A 25,683-nucleotide genomic window follows, 5' to 3' on the forward strand; every position below is an offset into this window, starting at 1 on the left:
GTTGCAGATCTTGTCATTTTTCTTACAGGATTTGTTTTCTTATTTCCTTTTATTTTGAATCTTCAGAATTTGAACATGTTTTCTATCAATCCCAAAGTGCTTCTGCTGGGAAGGTGCCTCAGATAATATTTTTAGAAGAGTTTTGGCTTGTTTTCTGACACATCTGAGAAATGTCATCAAAAGCTGATGTTTTGCATGGAAAAGCTCTTCTGCATTATTTTTTTTTTTAATCTAAAGAAAAAAATAGAATAAAAACATTTCATCCATTTCTCACAGGGAGGTTTATGCTGTTTCCCTGGTGATAAAAGCACAGGGCTGGCTCTTGAGACACACGCGTTTAATTCCCAGCTCTGCCTCAAACCCCCGCGATGACCTTGGACGAGCCACTTGGGCTCCGATCCGTACGGGATGGGATTTTTCCCTTAAAACTCCCGTTTGGCCTCTTCGACCGGGATAATGTCTGAAAAAAAACAACTCATTTCACTCGGGCCCCTGTTCTCCCACCCCATCGCCCACCCATCCCGCTGGGGATGCTGCCCTGCGTGGGTGCTCCATCCCCGCATCCCGAAGCCCCCGCGGCGGCCGGGATGAGGAGCGAGGGCCGCGGATGCCCTCTCGTGGGAAGAGCCGGGCTCGGCTGCGCTCTCGATCCCGGCGGGAACATGGATATACCCCCATGACCCTGCTGCCCAACCCCAGGCTGCTGCGGGTACCCCGATCCCCCCGAGCCCGCAGGACAACCCCCGATCCTCCCCGGGATGCAGCGCTGCCGCCGGGCATCACCGAAACCTTCCCAGGGCAAAACATTGGGCACATTTTATTGAGGAAAGGGGAGAGGAGGGCGTCCTGCCCGCCCGCCGGAGCAGCGATGGGGACATCCCTGCTCCCAGCACCCATCCCACCAGGATCCCGCATCCCCTCAAGCCCCGGGGGGCTCAGGAGAGGAGCAGGGCAGCAAGGACGCAGGGCAGCAGGAGGTGGCCGCCCGCGAGGCCGGGGGGAGGCCGGGGGGCTCTGGGGGAGCCGTTGCAGAGGTCGGTGTCGCAGCAGTGGATGCGGACGCCCGGCAGCTCCTGCTGCTGGCAGTGGCGGGAGGTGGCACAGCCGCTGGTCAGCAGGATGCCCAGGACCACTGCAAAGCAAGCAACAGGGCGGGACGTCAGGGCGACGAGCAGGGTGGAGGGGGGTGCTCTGCCAGCTTTCCACCGGGGGCAGGCCCTGCTTGGGGGCTGCGAGGGTGGATTTGGGGTGTGAGCATCACCAGCTCCACCCTGCTGCCCCACGGGTGGACTCACCGCTCTCTGTCTTAATGCAGAACCGGTGCTTGAAGCCCTGGTGGGACTGGGAGCAGGTGATCACCTCGGGGTTAGAGCACCCCATGTCCACGTTTTTGGTGCCAACCACGATGTTGCAGCCATAGCACTGGAGTCCAGACACTAAACAAGAACCGTAAGAAACACAGCTGGATTTTTCCGGGGGGGGGGGGAAATGCTTTCAACTCGTTCTGAGCTGCTCTCTAACGACGGCTTCGCAGCGCTCCCTGCCTTGCCAAGTCGCATTAAGCGCTGAGCCAAGAGCCCGGAGCTGCCCGTCACTTGTTTACCCGGTGGGCTCAAAAATACGGAATCATCTCCCACTAGAGGTCAGTGCAAATTCAGAGATTAGCCGGAGATTTGCGCTGGGATCAAACAGTGGGAACAAGGGAGCTTTGAAACAGGGGGTGTTAAGAGTAGGTGAAACCTCACAACGAACACCACTGTGTCAGGGCTCGGTTGCACTCAGAAACGGCTTTTCCCTTTTTCACCAAATTTCTCCAGTTTAGCTGTGCCCATGCCGGAGGCACTCGCTCCAGAGGGATGGTTTCATCAGAATGGTTTGGTTTTCTCCCTGAACACAGTCCTGATTTTATCACAGGTTCTATCAGGGAGGCAAACCAGCTCGGAAACAGAAGAGAAATCCTCATTCAGAGCACTGTGACCCCGGGACAGCGGCCTCAGTGTGTCCCCAGGGCTTTGCACACTTGCACTGGCGGCAGCTCAGTCCTTCCCTGCAGGGTCAGCAACTGTGCCTGAGATTTGCTAGACTGGGAATTAAGCCATTTCTCAGGTTTCTCAAAAAAAGAAAAAAACAGGAGAAAAAAAAGGGAAAAAAAAAAGGCCTCCAACAATATTAATTTACACTGACCACAGAGTTTAAGGCAACCTCTGTGTTGATGGATCAGGTTGCACTTATTGCTGCCATTACCTCTCCTCACCTCCAAAGGCTGACCCAGAGCCCTTCCCAATCCCAGCCTCCTCTGCTCCCACAAGGTTTTTGGGAGGTGGGTGAGACCCTCACACCACCAGACATGGTGAGGGGAGTCCCTGCCCTGGCCAGACCAGGGAAGGAGAGTCCAGGAGATCCCAAATTCTGCCACACTGCCCTTTTGTACAAATCATGATGATTTCAGCTCTGTCCTAAAACCACCAACACACAGCTGTACCGCTTAGGGCAGTAACACCCCCAAATTCATCCCGAGGATAAAACACACCTGAACAACCAGGCTTTAGGGAGGATGCAAACCAGACTCCAAAGCGTGGGGTACACACCACACCCCGGGAACAGCAGCACTTACCCTCTGGAAGGACGAACACCACAGTCATCAGAGACAGGATCCCATGGGCACCTCCAGGCATGTGTCTGCAGAGCATGGGGGGCAGCTCCTGGAGTCCACCCAGGGCTCAGAGGACGAACACCGGGGTCTGGGGGAGCGGGCAGAGGTTTCCTCTCCTCCGAGCTCTTTTTCCCAGCCGTGCTCGTCGCCTCCTCTTCACCTGCAAACCTCTCCGCCGGGATAGAGGGAAATGCCGTCGGTGCAGCAGGGCTCTGGCTGCTCCAAGCTTCTCCAGCCAGCCCCGTGGCACCCAGTCTCCTTATGTCGATGCTTAATTTCTCCCTTTTCCTCTTGAGAAATTCTCTGATTCTTTCAGTTCATGCACAGACCTGAGTGCGTATGTGCTACCCTCAGTTATTTCTGTCCTATTTCCTCTGTCCACGATCACTTCCCATTAATACCACCGTGCAGCAGCTCTTGGAGAGAAATTCTCCCTAATCAAGATTTAGTTTTAAATCCACTTCGAAATCCTCTAATTCAGTTGGATTAGGCAGAAGGGGTTTGGGGAGATGTATGGTTTTACTTTTTTTTTTTTTTTCCATCTCTTTTTCCTCTCTGAGCTGCCTCATCTTCATGAACGGACCCACCGGCTTTCTGTGACATATTGTGCTATTTAAAGAGGGCAGGAATAATTTTATTAAAGAGAAGCAGTCAACTAATTTTAAATCCGAGACTTGAGATCCTCTAACAAAGTACAGCCCTGGGGATGGCCGTGGGGTCAAAGGGAAAACCTGGAGGAGAGAGAAGGTTTGAATGTAGTGTGTGTATTTACAGACAAAAAAACAGTTGCCTTAATAAAGCAGGGAGAGACCAAATAGAGCCAGCCCCAGGCTTGGATTGGCTCTGGAGGGAGCTGGGGCTGCCAGGGGCTTGGGAAGGGGATGGGGGTGCAGTGGAGGAGAGGACTGAGCTGTGACAGCTCTATGGGGCCAGGGTTGGACCCACATCCACATGGGACACCACGGATGTCACCAGCTGCAGGATCAGGCCCCCAGACCCCTGTTGGCTCCTCCACCACTGTCCCCACAGGCAAAGCCTCAGCTCTCAGCGGAGCTAATGAGACTTGGAGAGCTAATGCTTACTAATAAGAGAGCGCGACCGAACGCAGGGGATTAAAAAATTAAAATGACAAAATAAGCTGCTTATGTAGCTCATCCAGCAACTGCCTGCTAGCAGCACCTGAAATCCCCCACCCTGGGCACCCCAGCCCACCGGGCACCTCCTCTGCCAGACACAGCTCCCAGACAGGCAGGCTTGGACGTAATCTCCGACAGCATCTTCATTAGCACGCATCCTTATCAATATTTCACCAAGAAATAGCACAAACTGGTCCAAGTAGGGGCATCTACAGCTCAGGAAGGGCAATTGGCACCTGGGAGATGCACCCAAGTAATGCAGCTCATGTATTCAAATCTCCTAAACCACCCACCGTGTCTCGCTTGCCTCAAAACAATGTGATTGTAACAAATGTCTGACACAGTAAAGCCTGAAAGCCTGGAGGAGAAGGGATAAAACGCAGGAAATGGGATTGATTTAAACGCATGCATAAATCAGAGCATTCAATAAGGAAGGGAAACTAACTTTTAATCCCTTAATAAACTCATCAGTATCTGGAAGGGGCGGCCAGGAACAGCCTGGGGTCTGCAGCAGCAATGTAGCATCCGTGGAAGTGTCCAAGGCCAGCTTGGACTGGGCTCGGAGCAACCTGGTCTAGTGGAAGGTATCCCTGCCCATGGCAGGGGGCGGGAATGGGATGAGCTGTAAAGTCCCTTCCAACCCAAACCACTCTGTGACGCTGTAATGCGGCAGATGTTGCACAGCTGGCGGGGCCGGGGCCGCGCACACCTCTGGGCACTGCACCTGGCTCCGCAGCCTCACCCGGCAAAGCGGCTCCTCTGCCAGCGGCACAGGGCACCGGCTGGTCCTTCCTGCCGGGAACCGAGCGGGAGGGTCTGCGGGACGCGGTGGGGCCGAGGGATGTCACGGTGCAGTGAACCTGGGGTCGGTGGGACCGGCAGTGGGATGCTGAGGGGGGGGTAATCCCAGTAGGAACATCAACTCCCAGCGCCGGTTGGAGGAGATGCAGCGCTGATTTAGCCAGATGTAGATGTTTGTCTCGTTTTATTCCTCTGGGATGCAGAGGAGAAAGGCCTTGAGAAAAGGGAAAAAAAACCCCAACCCAACCTCTTCGACCGCTTCCACGTCTGGAACCTGTAACTCGTCATTAGCTCTGATGGAATTCGGAGAGATTTAACTTCCCGGGGTGGCGGGAACACGCCGGGAACAGGCCTCCTTCCCTCGGCTCCGGGAGATTCTATCAGCAAATCTCGCGGGACACTCCTGCTCCCCATTTAAACCTGCGGGGCAGCTGAACCCTGCGCAGATTAGGCGGGTCCGCCGGCAAATCCCTCTGGGAGTTCATCCCGCGGCCGGGCGGCCGGGAGCGCTCAGCGGCACCGCCCCGCATTCCGCCCCCTCCGAGGCGGGACTCGAACCTGCGCACCCCGGGCCCGCCCACCCTCCGGAAGCAGAAGTGCCGCCCCCCAAACGGGCCCGGTGACTGGGAGCACGCCCGCCCGCCAGGGGGCAGTCAAAGAGACTCGATCGGCTGCTGCGCTCTGATTGGCTGGAAGCGATGAATACATTAAGAAGGCAGGAGAACGCGCGCGTTTGTGAGGTTTTCCCGGGGGTTTTAGGGGATTTTTAGCCGCAGTTGGAATCAGACTAAATCTATAATATGGAGAACAGTAAGGAGTGTCAAACTGACGTGAAAGAGAAGAAAATTATTTCCTCACTCTGTTCTATGTAGAAGTGGCTTTCTGAAGGTTTAAATAGCCTTCGGCAAAAGAGTCGCAGACGTGTTGTATGAAAGGAGAGAAGGTTAGCACTCCCCTTGATAAGGATGGAAGAGGTCCTAGTGGCCTATACAACACACATACGGTTAAGGCACTGCCACCTACTTCGTGGCATCTAACCATGTTTTTCGGTTTTCTCTTTTTGGAGGGGCGGACCTTAAAAAACCCGCCAACAGCTTTTGTCACCCAGCTTCTCCTTTTCCCTCGGCCCAAACGCACCCAGAAAACCAGAGAGCCAAAGAAAGAACTGGCCCTCCCTCAGCACGCTGCAATGTGCTCCGAACACCTCCCCTACTACAGCCCGTCCACAAACCTTTTCAGTGCTCTGCTTTAGGTGATCCCAGCCCTCAAACCACCACGGCCATGCCAGGCTGCATATAATTATAGCTAAGTAGAGCTCATGCCAATAGGCCCCAGCATTAATCCCAGGTGGGATATTAAGGATTTAAACATAACCCTTACAAAGAACAGCTTTCCAGCAGATCCTTTACATCAGGGCTCCATTAGCCCTGCTGTTCAAGAGATTTCCTCCTGATAGCAGAAAAATCATCTCCCTTCTCCATAGCTCTTTGGCTCAGAGGGCAGAGAAAGCCATAGCACAGCTGGGCAAAGCCACTCACACACAGAGACACGAGAAGTACTGTGCCAGAAAATATTTCTGAATCTACATTAAAATGCTCTGCTGGAGTAAAATACCCTCTTCTCCACACTGCAAAGCAGCACAGCCCCACCTTGCATTGAAAAGTTTCATTGGCCTGCAAGAAGACTGAAAAAAAATCATGGATCAATTATTTTAGCAGTGACGCTCACAAAGTCTAGACACACAGTGTCCCTTCCTGGTGGTAATGAAAAGCTTCAAAAGCCAGTGATATTATTAATAGCCATTTTAGCACCAGCTCAACATGAACTCTATTTTTATATTTTTAAAAGAAAAGCTATACCTCATGTCTCACAGCTCTTTTTCTCTGAGGGCAAAGCCAGGCAGCCTCGGGGCAGCACTACAGAGGTCTGTACTGTAATTGATTTTGTGTTATTACCAAGCATGAGGTCAATACCAAAAAAATTGGTCTTTGCTTCACCAGGAACAAAACATCCTCTTCCAGCAGAACCCTTTGGGTGCAATAAACTTGTGCCTCCATGCATTTCTTAACCAGCACAAGCTAAATCCTGGATCCCTGCTCAGCCTGCAAGGAGAGGGCAGCCAGATTCCTTTCCCCTTGGCTAAAGCTCTCTGTGAGGGGTTGTACTCATGTCTCTGCTGAGGACACCCTCACTTGAATCCTCTTAATAAACAAATTTTGACCTGTGTTCCTCTTTTTCTCCACAACTGATGTAAAACACCATGTTGCTGTTCCTCCTCCTCCCTCACTGGAGCTGCTACAGAAACACTTCCCTCAAAAGGTGGACACAGACACTTCACATTAGCACACTTACCACAAACGTACACATAAAATCCCACCTTTTTATTATGGCATATGGTATTTTTGTTTTGTTTTGAATGTGTAAATACCACATGGGTATGACAAAAAGGGAAAGAAATACCAACGCTGCGATAGATACAGAGTCATGCCATTAGCAATACAGCTTCATACGATGGATTTCCAAGATACAAAAGTCTGGGGTTTGTTTCTTTTTACATTGAAATAACTTTACAGTGTCCTGTGAGCATTGCTTTAGAACCAGAAGAGGAAAAAAAAATAATTAAGGTATGCTGAGAACAACTACAAGCAGGATTCATTTTAATGGTTAACAGAAGAACTGTAACTTTGCTCTAGAACAGCATCTATTAAACACACGTAACAAGAGGTAAGCAACTATACAGAAGGTAAGAGATTCCACCACAGGAGTCAAGTCAGGGGCAGGAAGAGGGAAATCTGGAACTGCATGGTTTTATTTGGTCACAAAGTTTGAGCTGAGTGTTTAAAATGAAGCACCCTTAAAGATGCAGTACTCCTATTTAAAACAATACAGAAACTTCCCAAGAGACTAGAACCTACATTCTGGAAAAAAAAAAAATTAAAAAAAAAAAATTTTAAAAAAATTAGACATTTTAAAAAAATTCCACACATCTCTAGGCTCGTGACTTAACTTACTGGTACAAAGTAGGCTGGCAGGTCTTCCTGAAGCAGCATCAGTGCCCAGAAGCAATGCCACCATAAAGTACAGTATCTTTGGGGTGTCCAAGACAAGGCTGACACTTCTGACCCGACGTCAGAATAATCCATTTGTCTGCCAAAACATTAGGCAACAAAAGGAGACACTGCATCTTTATTTTTATTTTTTTTTCCCACCACGTTGCCCGGCTCTAGCAGAGCTGAGACCTTCTCTTTGGGCCAAGACTAACAGAAACCACTTTGTCAGATATTCTTCAGGTTTCCTGCCAAACTGGATTTATGGGTGGCTTGTTTGGTTGTTTTTTTTTTTAAGTAATTTTTTTTTTTTAAAAACACTTTTTTTTTTTTTTTAATTTCCTGACAGTCTCTAAAGCAATCCTGGAACGTTTAACAGTCACTCTTCCACAGTTTAATTGTTTTGTCGTTTTCTAGTGCCGCCGACGCGATGATGTTTTCTGTTGGGTGACAGGCTGTCGAGATGACAACATCTAAGCAAGAAAGAAAAAGATATAAAACCACAATTACTTGCAGCAACAAAGCCTGGTTCGTGGCAGGCACTTCTGAAAATTAACATGTGCTGCTGCTGTGTTTTTAAAACAGCAAAGCCAAGTTATTATTAAAGCAGCAAAGCCAGGTTGTTATTTCCTTGTAGCGGAATTCAACGCATTATTTGTAAATATTTTACAACTGTTGCTCTTCTGTGAGAGAAAATACAAGTAAGAAAGAATTAAGAGCAGTAGTTGGAAAGCGTCTGACAGGTTTCAAAATGTAAGAACTCTTTAGATTCTAGTTCCTGCTTATATCTTATGTCTCACACAGCTCATCAAAACCCAGGTCAGTCTTTTCTTGCCATGTAAAGTATTTCCAACGTGCCAGTCAATGCTCAGGCAGCACTTCAGAGCCTTGCACTGGCCTGAAAATGAAAACCTGCTGCCACTGCCCCCACTTACAGTCTAAATCAATGGAATACAGCCCAAAGCAAAGGACTGAGCACACTGAGATGCCACAGCACAGCCTCTTTTATTTGGTACAGTTAAAACTCTGCTCTTTCTTAAGACTCAGACTTAAGTGTCCATCAGGTGACATCTCACCTCTGCCTTCAAGACCAGGCAGAGTCTGTCTGTCTGAAAAGTACAGACATTTACAGTCCACATCAGCCCTTATCCTTGACAGCTGCAGCTCTGGAAGGTGTTAACAGGCAATTCAAAGCCACTAACATTATGAGTCACTTAAATATCTTGACCAGGTCTGTCCTCAAGGAAATCTCTTTTGCAAGCTGATGTCAAAGTTCTCACAGTGAAAGAATAAAACATTTTCAATGCCCATAAAACCCCTTCATAAAAAGGAGCAAACTCCCAGGGTTCAATTAAGCTTCAGCCAGTCAAAAATTTACGGGTCTGACAGTCAAAACTAAACATCAGAGAGAAAATGCTCAAGCTAAGCCCTCATTACAGGCTGACATGAGGGACATCCCATCAATAAACACAAAATCCCCTTCCACACCTGTGTGTCCTTGTAATTTCTGTACAATCTCTTTTGTCTGAAGGTTCCAAATATAAACCAGGTTGTCTTCTGACCCAGACACGATCCACTGGAGGGGCAGAGAGAAAACACAGTTATTTTAATCTTTCTGATCTGTAACAATAAACATTTCATTGTCATCATATGAAAGGGAAAAAGAGGAAAAGTCAGGGAGCCTGCAATGGGAGAGAGGGCCCACCTAGAGACACAGATAACTGTGAACCAGCACCCCCCAAAGGAGGTTTCCAGCCCCAAACTTGTTTCATCTACAGAGAAGAGCAGTAAAAATGGCACACTGGTAAAAATAAAGAAACAAATAACCACCAACCTTTCCACCAGTAACAGAGAAATTGGCAAATATGCAGTACTTCTCATTTTTGTGTCCTGTGTATGTCTTCAGGCACTGGAAGTGAAGAGTCACAAGTCATTAATGCAGCTGGGAGGGAGTTTTCTCAGTCAAGGACAAACTCTTGGCAGAAAAGACTAAACATATCTGCCTTGTTTCCCACCCTGCCACTTATCTAGAGGATGCAGAGGGCATCTCTGCCCTAGAACACAAAAAAAATAAAGCTCTAAATTTGTCCCATTACCACAGTGAAAGAGATCAAAGGCAATGTATTGTTCATAAAGAGAAAAATGCAGAAATATTGCTGTACTTAATGTCCCAGGTCTATGTGGGAGCCAAATATTTTAATTTCTTTTCTTTTCAAAGGCATCTTTAGCCAGAGAATCATGGAATGGTTTGAGTTTGAAGGGACCTTTAAAGGTCTGCCATGGACAGGGACACCTTCCACTATCCCAGGTTGCTCCAAGCCCTGTCCAACCTGGCCTTGGACACTTCCAGGGATGGGGCAGCCACAGCTTCTCTGGGCAACCTGTGCCAGGGCCTCCCCACCCTCACAGTAAAATATTTCTTCCTTAAATCTAGTCTAAATCCACCCTCTTCCAGTTTAAAACCATCCCCCCTAGTCCTATTGCAACAGGCCCTGCTAAAATCATGTCCTCTCTAAGAAAGAAGTACTAACACTTTTTTCTATAGCACTCATAAAATGTTAAACAAGTTCAAAAAGCACAAATGAAATCCAAGTTTTCCTATAAGCATAGCCAAGTCTACATAGTGAGACAGAATTACCTTTCCTTTGCTGTAGTCCCAAAGTTTAAGAGTGCTAAAAAAAAAAAAAATAAGAGAAAAACCAAAGATTTTAGTTCTTAGGGATTTTTTTAATCTGACAGTTTCTTACCAGCAGAAAAAAATTTCTCCACACCAGATTTCTTAAAGTCTACATGGATCATATTAGCCTGGTTTCAGAATGCAGGGTTAGTTAACCCCAAAGTATCAATTTTACTGCCATACCATTCATATTCTCCACTATGAAATCCAGTATATATAAAGTCATGTAGTAGCATTACTATGGTAGCCAAAGAGGGGCAAAATAAAGTATTATCTGCTACCCAATACTCAAAGTTTGTGTGTTTTTCTCTTTTTTTTTTTAATACTTACTTGTCCAAAGTTGCAGCTAATATGTATTTGCCATTTGGTGAGAATTTCACAAAAGACACAGGAGGGTTGTCATCATCTACAGCAAAATTAAAAGCATTGTTAGTGCACAGCTGTATTGTCTCACTGGCAGAGAACTTCTTTTGACATTAATTTGTTGTTAAGAGTTTCATTGAAACAGAATATCTGTGTCACAACAGCAAAAAATAGAGCACAGACAGGAAATATTTCTACTTACCAATCAGTGTTTTCAAGCACTGGCCTGATGCTGTATCCCAGATTCGACTATTAAAAACACACAACAGCCATTACTATTGGTTTTCAAATCTTTGTTCCAATTTCAACATTACAAATACAAAGGCTTTTTTTTAAAAAAAAGTCTTTTTTTGAAATGCAAAAGGTTTGAAGAGTGATGCAGACAAGAAATAATCACTTACCACAGTCCATCGTAGCTACTTGACACTATCAGGGATCCATCACGATTGAAATGCACCTGTAATGTTATTAATACTAAATATTAATTATTAAAATCAGTAACTTTACTGGTGTTCATAAACATTTGATCTTTAAGTTCCACTGAAGTCCTTATCCTCCATCACTGACATGGAATACATGTTTCTTCAGAGGCTAAGAACACATGACCACACAGATACTCTGTTCAGACAGCATCAGCAGGTTCCAGCCTGGGGATTGTACCTTATCATTTTAAGGGTGTGGTATTTAACCTCTTATGTAGCCACTTGTATGTTTTATGGCCAATTTATTGCCTTTATACACCTCAAAATGCAGTTATTTTAAAGAATTACCACTACTAAGGTATATTTTTGAGCGTGAAATATCTTCTATGCAAGGCAGAATGATCACGTTACTGTAGCCGCGATTCAACACATCTAAAGCTCAATTTTTTTCCAGTTTTCTCCACTTCAAAAGCATTTAAGAAATGAACACCTTTTGTTTTCTTTCATTTGAATGGCCAGTGTTGTATTCTGAGTTTATTTCACCTGTTAAATGAATGAGATTTCAAACAAGAGTGTAGGGAACAACCCCGCTCTGGACTTTGGTAATAGGTTGAAACACGAAGGCAAGAGACATCCAGGTTGTTCTCTTGAGCATCAAGAGACCACAAATCTGTGTGCCAGCATGACTGCCAGCCTCAGGTATGACTGGCACACCTCTGGTCTATTCACATTAACACCCAGGACCAAAATCCATACAGATCTCAGAGAAAACACTGTTCATTTCATCCCCACTGAGCAATGAGCACAGCCCAGCCTCTCCGCTGTGTAAGGGTTTGGTAACAGTCAGAACACAACCCCCTCCTCTGGAGAGGCAGGACAGGAGCTCTGCTGAACAACATAAGCATGTTAGTGTGTTCATTTATTGTGAGGCACTTACAGCTGAAACTGGGTCAGAATGAGCAGGCAACGTCTTGAGGCACTTCCCTGTTTTCACATCCCATATCCTCACGCTCTCGTCAAACTGGAGGTGGAAGAAAGGCACAAGGTGGTTTTAGTGAAGCACCTACTCAAGGCATGCAAGATGTTACAGCTTGGCTATGGCACGTGCCTCCCTCCAGCTGGATCAGAAAGCCCAGGACACAGGCACTGCACAGAGCAGGAATGACAGACTGGGAACAGCTCCCTGAACTCCTCTCCGTGTAGGAAACCCGCACGTTCAGGATGGTTGAGGGCTTGAGTATGTCCCCAGGCAAAAGCAGCAGTTCATCTAACTACAAGATGTGCATGTGGGGGAAGACAGAATTTAAATGGGTTGGATGACTCATATTCTTTCATTTTATATTACTTTCAAACCATGTACTAAGGTCTGACCTGCTCTGCAGAGGGTCCAGGTGATTAGAAGTCACACTTGAGTTAAATTAGGGTCTAGGTGATTAGAAACTATAAGTACAGTTGTATTATAAATTCTGTATTCACTATTTATAAATTATAGTACATTGATTCAGCTTGTAGAAATCCTGTGCCATTCTAATCATAAATGTGTGCTGTATTAATCATAATAACATGTTAAGAAAAATAAAGGTGTAATTGTAACTATCATTTAGTGCTGCCATCATTCTGCCAAGGATCCCTAAAGAACCTGTCTGTCCCTTTAGTGACAGGTGACAGAGTGTGCAGTACTTGCTTTCCACAAAGGGAAAAAAAGACAAATAAATCACTCACTGAGCCAGAAACGATGAGGTTTGACTGAGGGTTGAAGTTGCAGCAGAAAACGTAGTTACTGTGCCCTTTCAATGTCTTTAAGCACTTACCCTGTAATAAAATTTCAGTTAAATGTACAGCACCCTCCAACACCACAAATGCATTCAGGTAAGCCACATTAAGGTTAATCACTGTGCAAGACATAAAGAAACCACCTCTATCCCCAGATTTAGATGGGAAGAGCACCAGCTACAACTAAACAGGAAAGAAAAATTTCAACATATTTTTAATTATTGCAGATAATGTGCAATAATTAAATTGGGTCTCCTTTGGGCTACTAAGGAGACCAAGCAGTTTAACAGACCTAACCATCCCCCTCTTTCCAAGAGCAGAGGAGCCAGAGCTTAAAACTCTACCTCTCATCAAAGCACATCAGGCTGTCTCTCAGAAAAACATGAGTAAAGAAGCCAGTGTTGGAGAAAATGAAGGTAAATAACAATTCCTGCTCTTACCGAGCTTACATCCCATATTTTGAGAGTTTTATCATCGGAGGCAGAGACAAGAAGGTTGGAATCTGATGACCAAGCAACATCAGAGATTCCCTAAAACAAAGGAAAACAATTCTCAGCTCTGTTTGTTCAGCGATACAGAAAAATGGAAAACACAGACTGCATATTACACTCACAGCTGAAGCCTGAATGAAAACTCAGCCCTGAGAGTCAGGAATTCAGTGATTACACTGGGTTAAGGGCTCCTTTAACATATGTTCATTTTAAGCTGAGCCATATACTCTGAAAACACCAATGACTTGTTCACACAGTTCTTGCTGTGGCCACAAACCCCTTTGTTGGAATTCATAAACAGAATGCTATGAAAATTAATCTGAGTAAGTGGCATGCTCTTTATGGTCTGAGTCCCAAAAGGCTGGGGAAGAAGATTCTAGTGGTTTTTCTATTGGTAAATCTTCATTTCTGCTCATAAAACTTTAGTGCTTGAGAAACTTTAAGAAACAACACCAAAGGGTTTGGGAGTTTGTGTTTTCTTTAGAACTTTGCAGAATGAGTAAGTGTTGTGTTTATGTAGGCAAACCCACAAGAAAAATTCAGTCTCCTTAAAAGGCAAGTCATTTTGTTCCATACACAAAGGAAAGATGGAACAGGACACAGTGTTACATGGATTTTCACCCAGGAATGCCCTGCCCCGTGTCTGAGGTGGGTTCTCCTTAAATTCAGGGACAGAAGGAGCTGCCTGGGCAGGGAGCAAGCAGGTACTCCATCATCAGCCTGCACTTCACCCATATTCCCAACATTACTCCAGCAATTCCAGGACTGTATAAACAAAGAACTACAAAGCAAGACTGAAGAACAAGCCTTTTACACGAGTCAAACTAACACAGAATAGAAACTTCTGGAGGAGGAGAAAGCAAAATTCTTTAGAAGTAAATTCACATAGCAACCCCTTTACACTTACCAGTTTATGACCAGATATTGTTTTCTCAAACTTGCCATCGTACGCTCCCCAAATTTTAATGAGTTTGTCAGCAGCTGGAAAACAATGTGGCAGTTCAGAGATTAACAGCACGGGCAGAGCTGCCCCTTCCAGGTGGGAGGAAATACAGTAACTCCATCTCTGCAGACACTGGGCAGTTCTCCCTCCCCGAGTAGACCTCCATGAATAAGGTGATATGGAATTGGTAAAGAACAGCTTCCTACAGGCCAGGCTGCAGCAGCTGAGGTTACATAAGCTGCCTGGAATGCAGAGAGTCTCCAGCAGCTTTAGTTTCTCTCATGACAACTTGGGTTTCTACTTTTGTTTTAGATTGCCTCTAGTAAAACAGTGCTGGTCCATGGGAATGCTGAAAGGCTTTTGCCCCAAAAAGAGCTAAAATCACACCACAAGCTGGAATGAATTAATGCCTGCAGAAACCCAAACATATTATCCATGCTAACTTGCAAAACGTACTCCGGAGAAAAAAGTTGATATTTGCCAGATGTAGAGGTTGGAAAACCTGGGCAGGGGAGAGAGGGGGACTCTTATGAGGACACTTGAACATAAGAATGATTTATATGTGGCACACTGCACTGGTCTTATCGAGGCTGTCTGCAGTTAAGTCAAAGCCCCAAGTCATTCCCATGTCTGGAAGATGTTCCAGGGGCCCTTTTCAACTGCCCTTTTCCTTATACATGGATCCTCTCTGGATCACTGAGGGTCATCTAAACACATTTTCAAGGGAAAGCTGTCAAATGCTGAACACCAAAAAAAAAAATATTATGAAATACCAAAGCTAACAGGAAGAGGACTCGTTCTATCACTTAGGAGAGCAAGAAGTGAAATACTATTTATAACAACCTTCTGCATTTCACTGGGGTAACCAAAGGCTCTGACTACCAAACACCACAGGCACACAGGACAGAAGCACGTGGCCAGTCCTCTGTATCACACTTACAGCCCAGAAGCACCTTCCTTATTTCCCAGAGCTCAGCTTTGCCTGGAGATACTGGACACAAAGTTTAAATTAAAAGCTTAAGCAATACAGAAGAGCCCAAGGGTTTCCTTTGCACAGGGAAAGAACCCTGCCTGGTTTTGCCCATTTGCTCAATAAAGCAAGCTGAATGGGATTCTCCAACCTGGCAATGCAGAGAAGATCCAGTGTTCAAAGTAACAGAACTTAAACAGCTCAAATCAGATTATTTCAAAGACTGACAGCTTTGGTATCACTCCTTTGAGAAAAACCATGACACTACACCCCTTCTCTACCTGATGGAGGCAACACTAAAGGCAGGCCCTTCTCCAAGGCTTATGTTTGCATGTTTGAGATGAGTTAAAAAGCAAGCAATACTTACAGGAGCTGGCAAGCCACTCTCCATTAGGACTAAACTTGACTGATGACACTGCCTTTGTATGTCCTGCTAATGTGAACTTCAGAGCATAGTTTGGTTTTACTGGAGCAGGCTGTAAGAAAAATGCATGTGAATGAGTTAAATTCCAAATTTAGCATCTCAGTGACCAGCTCTGGTCAGCACACAGGAATGGATCATGGGGATATTCACCACAACAGAGATCCCAGCATTTACATTCCTCTTCCCTTCTTATTCCAAGCTCCCTTTCTGTCTAGGGCCTTAATGATTCAAGTACAACACCAACTCATCCTTGATATGAATTCCATCCAAGCCAATAACAAACAGCTGAGAATAATCCAGCAGTGCAACCACAAAGTGCTTGGCAGTTCAAAATAACACTCTTGGTTATTGATCCTTGCAGCGCTTTTAAGTGTTTGCAGTTTTCACCTCTACCATGAATTAAATCACAGGCCAACTTCTCCGTGCCCCTGAAATCCCACTTTTACCCTTTCCACCCTTTGCAAAGGCTTCATGGTAAGAGAATAGCATCTCCTTTGAGCATCTGCAGGCTTCAAAGAACCTGAATAACTGTTTCCCCACGCTGCAACTATGATCACACATTCACTGATTCTCCAGTCACCTCCAGGCATTCCAAGGATACAAACAACCTGTCTTTGTCACACTCAGAGTGACAAGAGGCAAGAACTTCCTTAGGACCAAAAAGACCCCGAGCACTACAGGAGAGCCTACACTCCATCCACTTTTCCCATAAAATCCTCAGCACAACAGCAGGAGCAGAGACATGGAGATCTTAATCTACATGACAATTCAAATCCTCAATTGTGGCCTGGCTGTTCAATATGCAGGTAGTTCCATGTGTATTTACAGGGATATTGTTTGGAGCCCCACACACACCTTGCTCTGATTGGTGGAGGAGGAAGGAGTAGATTGTGTTTTGGTGGATTCAGCATCTGGCTTCTTTTCTTCTGTTGCCATGGTTCTGGAGCTGGCAAATGAGACTTATGGGTGCTTGAAGGGGAGAATGAATGTGCTGCTTCAAAAGGCAGCTCTTGCCACGGAGAGGAGAACCGCACTGAAAGGAAAACCTGGAAGGAAAACAAAATATTCTCATTAGCTGTCAAAAAGATACTCAGCAGCCAGAAGAGTGAGAATGGTCTAAGTGCAGATTGCCAGAAACAAGTATGAAAACCCTGTTTATTATCTGTTGAGCAACACAGCAGTATTTTAGGCCTTCAGACCTACTCATGCACAAGGCCAAGAACCCAAGCCATGTCCTTTGATCGCTCCTTGGAAAGCTTTTTCCCACTCTGCCCCACTCCAAACAGAAATAACGCACAATAGCTTTGAGGTGTGGCAGGGTTTCTGTATCACATAACCCAAAACACTTTTAGCAAGCACTTAGTACACAGTAAATACAAAAGTCTGCATGAAAGATGGAAGGAACAGTCCAAGGCCTTTTTATTTTATTAAGGTAGAGAACACAGGACCACAACGAAGACAAAAAATAGCCATCACTTCCAAAGCTTAAGACCCTGCTAGATTCCTTTCACCTCAAAATGCAAATATTTTGGTCTCATGTTTCCCTCCTCAACAGTTTGACCATCAAGCTATGCCCTTCTACACCCAAGACTTCCCCCTGACTGGAAGCAGCCTTGGATCAGTCCCTCCACACTCGCTTTCTGTAACAAAACCTGACGGAGTGCAGTGCCAGGATTTGGTAATCAGGGCTGACGCTGCAGAGGGAACAAATCTCCACTGCAGCTCAGCTACATTTCAGCTCAGGATCAGAATCACCCCCAGCTCACACTGTCAGGATTTGCCTTCCAAGTGCGCTCACAATATCCCAGCACTGCTGCCTCTCCTTTTGCTGGTGGCAGCACATTTGGGAGCAAGAGCATTTGCTCTCAGGATCCACTGGCATTCCAAGCATCTCCTTCCCGGGAGGGCGCAGACCAGGGTGCTACCAGTTGCCTGCGGGCACTACCCAGCCTTGTGCACGACAGGGGAGACCAGAGAACCCCAGGATGGGCGAGGTTGGGTCATCTGCTCCCACCTCCCTGCCTAAGCAGGGCCATCCCAGAGCACATGGCACAGGATTGCGTCCAGAGTATCTCCACTGAGGGAGACCCCACACCCTCCCCGGGCAAATCTGGGAGGGGGGGCCAGACGAGAAATTAAACTTTCCTAACGCGGATCTGCTCCTTTTCACATGGAGCTAATCTGGGCGCTGGGGAGAGCGTGGACACCGACTGCCTGGCCCTGCGGGAGGAGGGCTCCACTCCCAGGACGGTCTCTCCATTCCCGTGGGAAGCAGCTCCATTCCCGGGAGGGGGGCTCCATTCCCGGGGGAAGGGGGGGGTTCTCCCAGCACATCCCAGCGCATCCCCCGCCACCAGGCACGCGGTACCGATAACACCCCTGGGCCCCTCCTCTCCTCCCAGGCCCCCGAACGCCCCTTCCCTGCCCGCCCTCGCTCTGGAAAGGGGGTGTGGGGATGCCCAAATTCTGGAAGGCGGGGGGGGGTCTGCAGGCGGGGGTATCGGGGGGGGCGGGCGGGCTTCCGCGCGCCGCCTGCGGGAAGGGGAAGGGGAGCGGAGGGAAAGGGAGGGGAGGGAGGCGGCGGCGCCCGCGCGCGGGGCGCAAACGGCCGTGAGGGGAGAAACCCCCCCCGGGGCGGTGGCGGGAAAGATGGAGAGGCCGGTGAGAGAGGAGCCCGGAGAGGAGCCCGCGGGCTGCTCGGTGACTTACCTCGGGGGGGATGGGGAAGGGGAGGAGGACGAGGAGGAAGGAAAGAGGAGGAGGAGGAGGGGGGCGGCCGCCGCCTCCTCCGCGGCTGAGGGAAGGAGCGCGGCCGCGGAGGGGAGAGGGGGGACGCGGCGGGCGGGGGTCCCGGGTCGCCCACAGGCGGGGAATGGCGGGCAAGGGCGCCCTGCGCGGGGCGGCGGGAGCCGCACAATGCCGCTCTCTCCCGGGAGCGCTACGGCGCGGCCCGAGAGCCAAAAAGAGCGCACGGGCGGGGCCCCGGCCCGCCCCTGCCCTCCCTCCCTCCTTCCTTTCTTTTCCCTCCCCTCCTTTCCTTTCCCTCCCTTCCCTCCCTTTTCTCCTCGGTTTTCCCTCCCTTCGCTCCCTTCGCTCCCGGCGCCCGCTGCTGCCTGTGCCGCGTGGCCCCCGTGGGTGCGGGTCACGTCCAGCCCGTGCGGGGAAACCGGGCACAGGCGGACACGCAGACAGACAGACAGACAGGGAATGGGCGGGCACGGCTCTGCGGTCGTTGGAGCTCCGTTGAGCCCGGCTGGGAGAGGGTTGGGTGTCGTTGGGGTGCATGAGTGCAGGTTGGATGCACACAGCCAGCAACCTCCGATGAAAGCTGCTGCGGTATGAGCAAGCAAATTCACACGGCAGCAGTGTCTCCATAATGCCTGTAATAAGGTCTATAATGTCCGTATAATGCTTATAATAATGTCTATATGATGTCTGTAATAACCTCTGTAAGGTAGGAATCAGCCTCTCTTCTCCCAGGGAACACGGGTCGGGACGAGAGGACACGGCCTCAATCTGTGCCAGGGGAGGTTGGGGCTGGACACCAGGAGGAATTTCCTCATGGAAAGGGTTGTTAAACACTGGAATGTGAGGAACTGCCGTTAAACATTGGAGGGAGTGGAATCACCAGTGCCCAGGGAGGTGGTGGAATCACCACGCCTGGAGGTGTCCAAGGAACAGCTGGATGTGGCACTCAGTGCTCTGGTCTGGTTGACAAAGCGACGGTCAGAGGTTGGAGCTGATGATCTTGGAGATATTTTCCAACCTTAATGATTCTGTAATGCACGAGCCTGATGTGTGAGCCATTTAACACTGTAATCTTTGCCTGGGTGAGAAGATATCTAAGGCAAGAGTATGTAAGATGTTTTCTCAGTGTATCGGCACACAAAAGTCCTGACTCAGAAAAGTGTTTAATTCATTAAGCCCAAACAGCCAACTTACAACTAAAGATGTGTTTAAGCACTTTTCTGGAGAGCAGTAGGTTTTTCTGAACCCACACAGCACACATTGCAGTCTGCTTTCATTTAAGAGGGAAGAAAAAGAGACGCGTGTCATCTACTGGCCCTTTAACACAGGAAGATATTTAGGTTCCAAAAATTCTAGTGGCAGTCGAGAAAGGAAAAGAAAAGCTGAAAAAATCCTGTGGTAGAGTGAAGCCAAGGCCCTTCTTCTTCAGGCTGGAATCCCACAGCAGAAGTCTGGAAAATTAGCCCTGCCTTCTAAATTCAGGGAGGTAAAACAATTAGAAGATACTGCAAAGTCACCAGAAGAATATTAAGAAATAAATCCAGTTTGGTTTCTGCTGGTGATTCTTCCACATGGTTTTAACTTAAAGTTTTCAGTTTTTTAAAAAATAAATATGAAGTCAAATGAGAGAACACAAATCAAATCAGCAGTATAATGCTATTTATAGAACTTTCTTGTGACAGAGTGTTTTTGTTTCTTTCATATTGGAGATAAAAGTTTGTATTTTGCCTCTCAGTGTCTGCTTTGGAAATTTTTGCCTGATATATTTATGTATATGGATAATAAAGATATATGCATGTATAAAACCCCTCACCTATGATGAATAATATCTCTCTGGAACCTGAAAAATTACAAATTAATTGTAGTCCTAAACAACCCTTTAGCTTCTAAGTGTAATAGAGATATTTTTAAACAAGTTTCAAGTGTGATAAACTCCCATTTGGCCAAGTACCTGATCCCATGCCAGGCTGGGTTTTTGACAGCATGGAGCTCGCAGAGAAAGACAACTCGGAGAGCAGGGACATTGCTTTGGGACTGCAGAAAGTGAGGACCCAGGGCTTTGCATGGACAGGAATTTGGATGAAATTTAACTTGATGGTTATGAGTCATCTGTGAGGGTCTTTCTTGCTCCTCCAGCCAGGCTGCCACAGCTGGGATCAGCAGGATGTGACATCTGTCCAAATTCCCTCTCTGGAAAAGAGTGGGGCTTGGCAGGCTTCTCCCTCACAAAACCTTCCATTCCATTTGGTTCAAAATAGCCTGAACTTGGTGACCTGCCAAGTGCACTGGAAAAGACACCTGTCTGAGGTTTTTTGGGGGAGAGCAGCTTCCCATAATGATGAAAGGGAAAGAACAGTCCACGAGTGGCTCAGATTGGAAGGAAGTACCTGCTTTTGGGATGGCTTTAGGGTGTCAGGAACAGAGCTGGGGTCGTGGCTCCTGCTATGACTAACGTATATGATTTTGTCACAGGTTCTGCCAAGACCAGAACTAACCCAGTCCTGCAGATTTGATTCAAAGGACATTATTGTTTGTGGAAAAGCTCCCAGTAAATTCAGTACACGCTGGACCTGCTCTTTAGACCTGCCTGCTGCAAACCAGCTCGTGCTTACGTTTGTAGTGGTGAGTAATAAGGCACTAAGCTCACAAGCTGTGTGAGTCCATGTTTATGTTTTGGCACAATTGGTAATCTCAGCTCAGAGTTTTGTTTGCTTGGGCCTCTCAGCAGACAGAGGAGGCGCAGAACAGACTTGCAGTGTGTTACACTCTACTCAAGAAACAGGGAGGAAGAAGTCACGAGAGACCTGCTGCATCTTTTAGGCTTCTAAAGAGCAGCTGATCCCTGACACAGAGCTGTTTCTGGGTGGTTCCTAACATGCTGCTACGTGTTTTTTTTTCTAAATCCCAGATACATCACATTCATATGTTTCTTCTGGGATTTAAAAACAAACACTGAACCTTTTCCAGGATGATATTTCTACCTCCCCCACTACACTACGAGCTCTGCTTGCATCACTGCCAACATTTGTTCATTTAAAACTAGGAAATCTTACCCCAGTGGAGAGCAGGTGGGATTGGATTCATTCTGGCCTGGGAGGGATGTGTAGACACACTTAGTCTGGGCATGAGGGGCCTATGGAAGTTGAAGAAATGCTTTCAATGTAATATCATTGAACACTGCATGTATCAAACTCCCCATTAGTAAAGACCTGTTAAGAAACAGCCCATGACTTTGAAGAGCAGGTAGGACTTCCCAGAGGACTGGAGTTCCTGCAGTGTGCTGCACTCTATCATTCAGTGCAAATTCCCCCCGGTGGAAGTCACAGCCAAGCTAATGCATAAAGGCTGCTGATTTGAGAGCCCCAGACTGAGTCACACACGGTCTCACTGCCAGACGTGATGACAGCCTGCCTCTCCCAGCCACTTCAACTGGAGCAGCAGGTTCTCAGCACTTGTGTGAATCAGGAGCTCCGTTCTTGGCTGGTGCAAATGGCTGCAACCACAGCGAGCGGGCAGTTCTGTACAATGGACTCACACCCCTGAAACAGTTCTAGTGAAATCTATTTGTTATTCATTGTAATCTACAAATCAAGATGTTTGAAAGAGTCACCATTTGTTTAGAGCATCTCTGCAGTGTTCTCTCCAGTCTTTGTAGGAAGGCAGGAGGAAAAGTAAGGAAACACACAGGAATCCTTTAGGGCTTTGGCCAGCTGAAATCTGGCATGTTCTAGAGTCTGTTGGTTTAAACTGCCAACACAGTAGCACCCACTATTCACAGGCTTGCTTACCTGTGCAAACCACTGTGCTACCAGCAGGTGCTGGGTTCATTCATCCCACTGAATGTCTAACAAAACCATTTAGATACAGGTAATTTCCAAAGAAACATATTTACTGTGGCCAAAGATACATAGCCCTGTTGGCTGGGCATTTTCTCTTCCATTCCCAAACTCTGTGGTCATGTCCCTTTCTTCTCTCCCACAATAGTTTAGGCCTTTGCTCTGCTTCTTTCCATACATATACACCTTAGCCCACAGTAGCCCAGTCTCCAGCTCCTCCAAGTAAAGCTACATCCTGATAAGACTCACCAAGGTCAGACAGAATATTCTGTGGGCTCTTCATGCCCTTCCTGTCCTTTGCAGTGGAAGCCATTCACCTCTGTTTCTCTGGTTTGAGAACTTCCAGTCTGGAAGAACATTATTTAAATCCACTCTGGACCCTTCATTAGATATTGTCTGTCTCCAGGCCACCGTTCAGATCATAATCAAAACTGCTCTTTGCAGGTGAACACTTACAAGATCCTTTGGGTCTTGGATCACTCAATTCTTTCCTATCTTCCCTTCAAATAGCACAGTGCTGTACCTTTGGGGGATTGTAGACATCCTGGCTCCTGGGGTCCCAGTCTGGGGGCTCTGCTCATCCTTTTCCAGATGAAGAGTGAACACCAAAGAGACAAAGGTTCTACAGGGACTGTCGCATTCCCAGGCATAAGTAACCAGGGTGGCCTCACCAACTGGTGTGTCCAGGCTCTCAGAATTACAAAGAATGAGTCAGAAGAGCTGAGTCCCAATTCTGACTCTGCCCATGATTCTCTGCATCATCATATTCCCTCTCAGCTTTCTCAGCTGAAAAACAGGAGTCATAATATTTCCTTACCTACAAAAGCTGTTAGGAGGATTATTGCATTGTTGTGAATTCCTCAGATGAAAGGTACTACAGAAGAACAAACTGCAATTATTGTTTCAAACCTCTGCCCTAGTCCTGTCATCCTTAACTTACTGAATAGCACTTACTCAATCGAGGAAATCCTGCCACTACAGTGAAGATGATCATTGGAAAAGATGACTCTCTTGTTGCAATAAGAGCATTTATCCCCTTGTGTTCAACACCCTTCTCCCTGCCACTGGGATGATCAGAATCACATAATCCCAGATATTTACCACACGTTTTTAAGCAATCTTCTATTTGGGCACTATTATGTCTTTGTCCCGAACATGGCTGTTATTGAATAAATTACCTTTATATAATATTTAACATCCACTCTAGAGATAAGCAGCTGCTGTGAGTCTGATGCTGTGTGAGGTCTCTTGGAGCCCATGGTGGCTGATGGCTGACAAAATAGTCAGAATGGCCAAATTGGGCTGCCTGGAGGCGTGTGGAGCTCAAATCAGCCTTTCATGTGCATGTACAGCGTGCCTAGGGATGTGCCCAGAGATGGAGGGCCAGAATGCAATGCCAGTTTGGTATTCATACCCCTTCAGCACCCTTCTCCACTTGGAAATCCCAAGTGCAAATACTAACAAAGAGCTCCCCTGCAGTGGGGAACTGTGGTTTTGATGGTGAAACAGGTGCTGAATGGTGAGGTAAAAATCAGAAGCTTGCAGTTAGTACCTACAGCAAAGGTCAGAAAATTGGTGCTCTAGGTTAGTGTTCCCAGCAGCCCTTGATTCCTGTTAAATACTGTTGGGTGCAGTCACACCGGGCACTGTGTGTGGCCAATCCTCACAAAACTCATCTCAGAAACAAATATCTCCCTTTTTCTGCTTCCATCCCCTCTTGTTTTGAAAAGAATCAAGACTCGGAGGGCAGAGAAGCAAAAACTGCCAGTGTTTAACAGCCCTGAAAACCACGTGGGTTTGCACAAATAACAGTTTTCTTGTTGAAGCCTGTGCACAAAGCTTTTGAGAAGCATGTTGGTACCACTGTTCATTATGGGTTAAAAATACTGCAACAGGAGGAATAAATACATGGCAGGTGTTCGTTAACAAGGTACTAATTGGGTAACTGGAGGTGCAACATAAGAGACCACAGAGGCCAATCAAAAGGCTCTGGGTGAATCTTGGATGCTCCTCTGAGCTCGGGGAGCAGGAGGAGGTAAAAAGCTGCTGCTGTAGTCTTGCATTTTTTGGAAAAGCTGATGTTAAGGTGTTTCAGAAGCAGCAGACTGTTATATCTCGTGTGTGAAACTGTGTGACAAAATCAGTTCAGAATTTAATTTAGAGATTGCAACTATCTTTTCCTTGGCTGAAGTTCTTTTACTTTGGGCTAGGTAATTTGAGCTTGAATTGTTCTGATTTGATTCACTGTACCTCCTATGGGGTTTATTCAAACTGAGTCAGCCTGTGCCTGTTTGGCTAAACCATTATCTAAACTCACTGCCTTGCATAAAGAAGGCTTTAGGGATCCCAAAATATGTTTGCTTTCCTAATCCCTTGGAGGATGCAGTGGAGTTCTTCAAGCACAAGTTTGCAGATCTGCAGGTAGGTGTGTGAGTGACTCGTGTGTTCCAGGTTGAAAGCTGATAGTGGTGAAACCTCTGGGGACAGTTTCCCATGTGAACTGTTTTGCCTGTTCAGCCTGATGCATAATGAACATTACAATTTGGTATGAAACTTGTCTTACACCCACCCTGGGTGAGATAAGGAAGGATAAGGTGTAATTGGAGACTGCTTTTTGGGTTGCAGTTAGGATACACCCTTCATTGACAAGCTGGTCTTGCATGTGGATTTGCAGTGAGGATCAAACTCCAATTTAACTTGTGCATGTTCCTCCGTGAGGTGAGTGCCCTGCCAGCTTGGAGGGCTTTGTGCTCTCACATGTTTATGCTCTCTGGCTTTTCTTTTCTCTGCCTTTCTGCCTGCACTCCCCAGTTTCACTCTGCTCTCCTGTTGCACTCTTTGCACGTTGCTGGGGTTGCTGAACACTTTGCATTAGGAGACCCCTGTTCAGCTCCTTATGGCTCTGCCAAGTCTTACGTTGCAGCCAACACATTTTTGTTGCAGGAGTTTGCCTCAAACTAAAATATAAGTGCATTTAAAAACCAAGCTTTCAGATTATGGCTCAGCTGAAAACGAGCCTTTAGAGTGCCCGGAGTACGTTTTTCCGAGTGTTCATAATGAACACTCAGCCGATTGTTCCCTGCCCCCTCCCTTGGAAAGCTTCAGCCTGCCAATTTTTCCCAGCCCCCAAGCCCAGAGCGGCAGCAGTTTTCATTTAGGGACTCTTTGGTCATGCTCACGATTTGGTGTCTGTGTATGTTATGGCATTCATGAATTCATACTCTGGTTATCCATGTGGATCAGGCGTGTACTGGAGCAGGACAGTGCATTCAAAAGATCTGACCTGGTTCTCTTCAGCTCTCGGATGCTTTGATATACTCTGCTCTTTTAGAATTGCCTTGACAATGGGCATAGAGCAGAACAGTGGTAAGTGCCTTGTGTTCAAAATCCAGTCCTTCC

At 47.0% G+C, this 25,683-nt stretch overlaps 2 protein-coding genes, 1 long non-coding RNA gene and 1 other non-coding gene across 4 annotated transcripts; 2 read left to right on the forward strand and 2 right to left on the reverse strand.

The window, feature by feature from the left end:
- Positions 1 to 935: 935 nt before the first annotated feature.
- On the reverse strand, positions 936 to 3,135 carry LOC108639989 (ly6/PLAUR domain-containing protein 1-like). The gene is made up of 3 exons (XM_018074196.1): positions 2,615 to 3,135; positions 1,296 to 1,436; positions 936 to 1,132 (listed from the first exon to the last, which is right to left on the reverse strand). Exons 1-3 carry the CDS (start codon positions 2,688 to 2,690, stop codon positions 936 to 938), a joined length of 414 nt encoding a protein of 137 aa, XP_017929685.1. The 5' UTR covers positions 2,691 to 3,135.
- A 2,376-nt stretch (positions 3,136 to 5,511) lies between these two features.
- On the forward strand, positions 5,512 to 5,639 carry LOC112841138. Its single transcript, XR_003212769.1, has one exon. It is a non-coding gene; the product is annotated as a U6atac minor spliceosomal RNA (small nuclear RNA).
- A 1,317-nt stretch (positions 5,640 to 6,956) lies between these two features.
- Positions 6,957 to 16,746, reverse strand: WDR5 (WD repeat domain 5). Its single transcript, XM_008927214.2, has 13 exons — positions 16,556 to 16,746; positions 15,644 to 15,752; positions 14,271 to 14,344; positions 13,313 to 13,402; positions 12,822 to 12,911; positions 12,037 to 12,120; positions 11,079 to 11,134; positions 10,880 to 10,926; positions 10,645 to 10,720; positions 10,276 to 10,309; positions 9,472 to 9,546; positions 9,126 to 9,213; positions 6,957 to 8,110 (listed from the first exon to the last, which is right to left on the reverse strand). Exons 1-13 carry the CDS (start codon positions 16,634 to 16,636, stop codon positions 8,010 to 8,012), a joined length of 1,005 nt encoding a protein of 334 aa, XP_008925462.1. The 5' UTR covers positions 16,637 to 16,746; the 3' UTR covers positions 6,957 to 8,009.
- Positions 16,747 to 18,746: 2,000 nt separating this feature from the next.
- On the forward strand, positions 18,747 to 24,976 carry LOC115307568. The gene is made up of 3 exons (XR_003915874.1): positions 18,747 to 19,090; positions 20,921 to 21,070; positions 24,910 to 24,976. It is a non-coding gene; the product is annotated as an uncharacterized LOC115307568 (long non-coding RNA).
- The last annotated feature ends 707 nt before the right edge of the window (positions 24,977 to 25,683 follow it).

This window comes from Manacus vitellinus, unplaced genomic scaffold (assembly GCF_001715985.3).
Source record: "Manacus vitellinus isolate BGI_N305 unplaced genomic scaffold, ASM171598v3 scaffold_27_pilon, whole genome shotgun sequence".
Lineage (NCBI taxonomy): Eukaryota > Metazoa > Chordata > Aves > Passeriformes > Pipridae > Manacus > Manacus vitellinus.

Bases quoted from the DNA above. Each gene is read 5' to 3' on its own strand.
- LOC108639989 (XM_018074196.1), bottom strand. From the start codon at position 2,690: ATGCTCTGCAGACACATGCCTGGAGGTGCCCATGGGATCCTGTCTCTG. The intron at 1,437-2,614 runs GTAAGTGCTGCT...GTTCTTGTTTAG, and splicing joins GGTGTTCGTCCTTCCAGAGG to TGTCTGGACTCCAGTGCTAT. The intron at 1,133-1,295 runs GTGAGTCCACCC...CTTGCTTTGCAG, and splicing joins CTGCATTAAGACAGAGAGCG to TGGTCCTGGGCATCCTGCTG.
- WDR5 (XM_008927214.2), bottom strand. From the start codon at position 16,636: ATGGCAACAGAAGAAAAGAAGCCAGATGCTGAATCCACCAAAACACAA. The intron at 14,345-15,643 runs GTAAGTATTGCT...ATTGTTTTCCAG, and splicing joins AGAGTGGCTTGCCAGCTCCT to CTGCTGACAAACTCATTAAA. The intron at 9,214-9,471 runs GTTGGTGGTTAT...CTGCCCCTCCAG, and splicing joins TCTCTGTTACTGGTGGAAAG to TGGATCGTGTCTGGGTCAGA.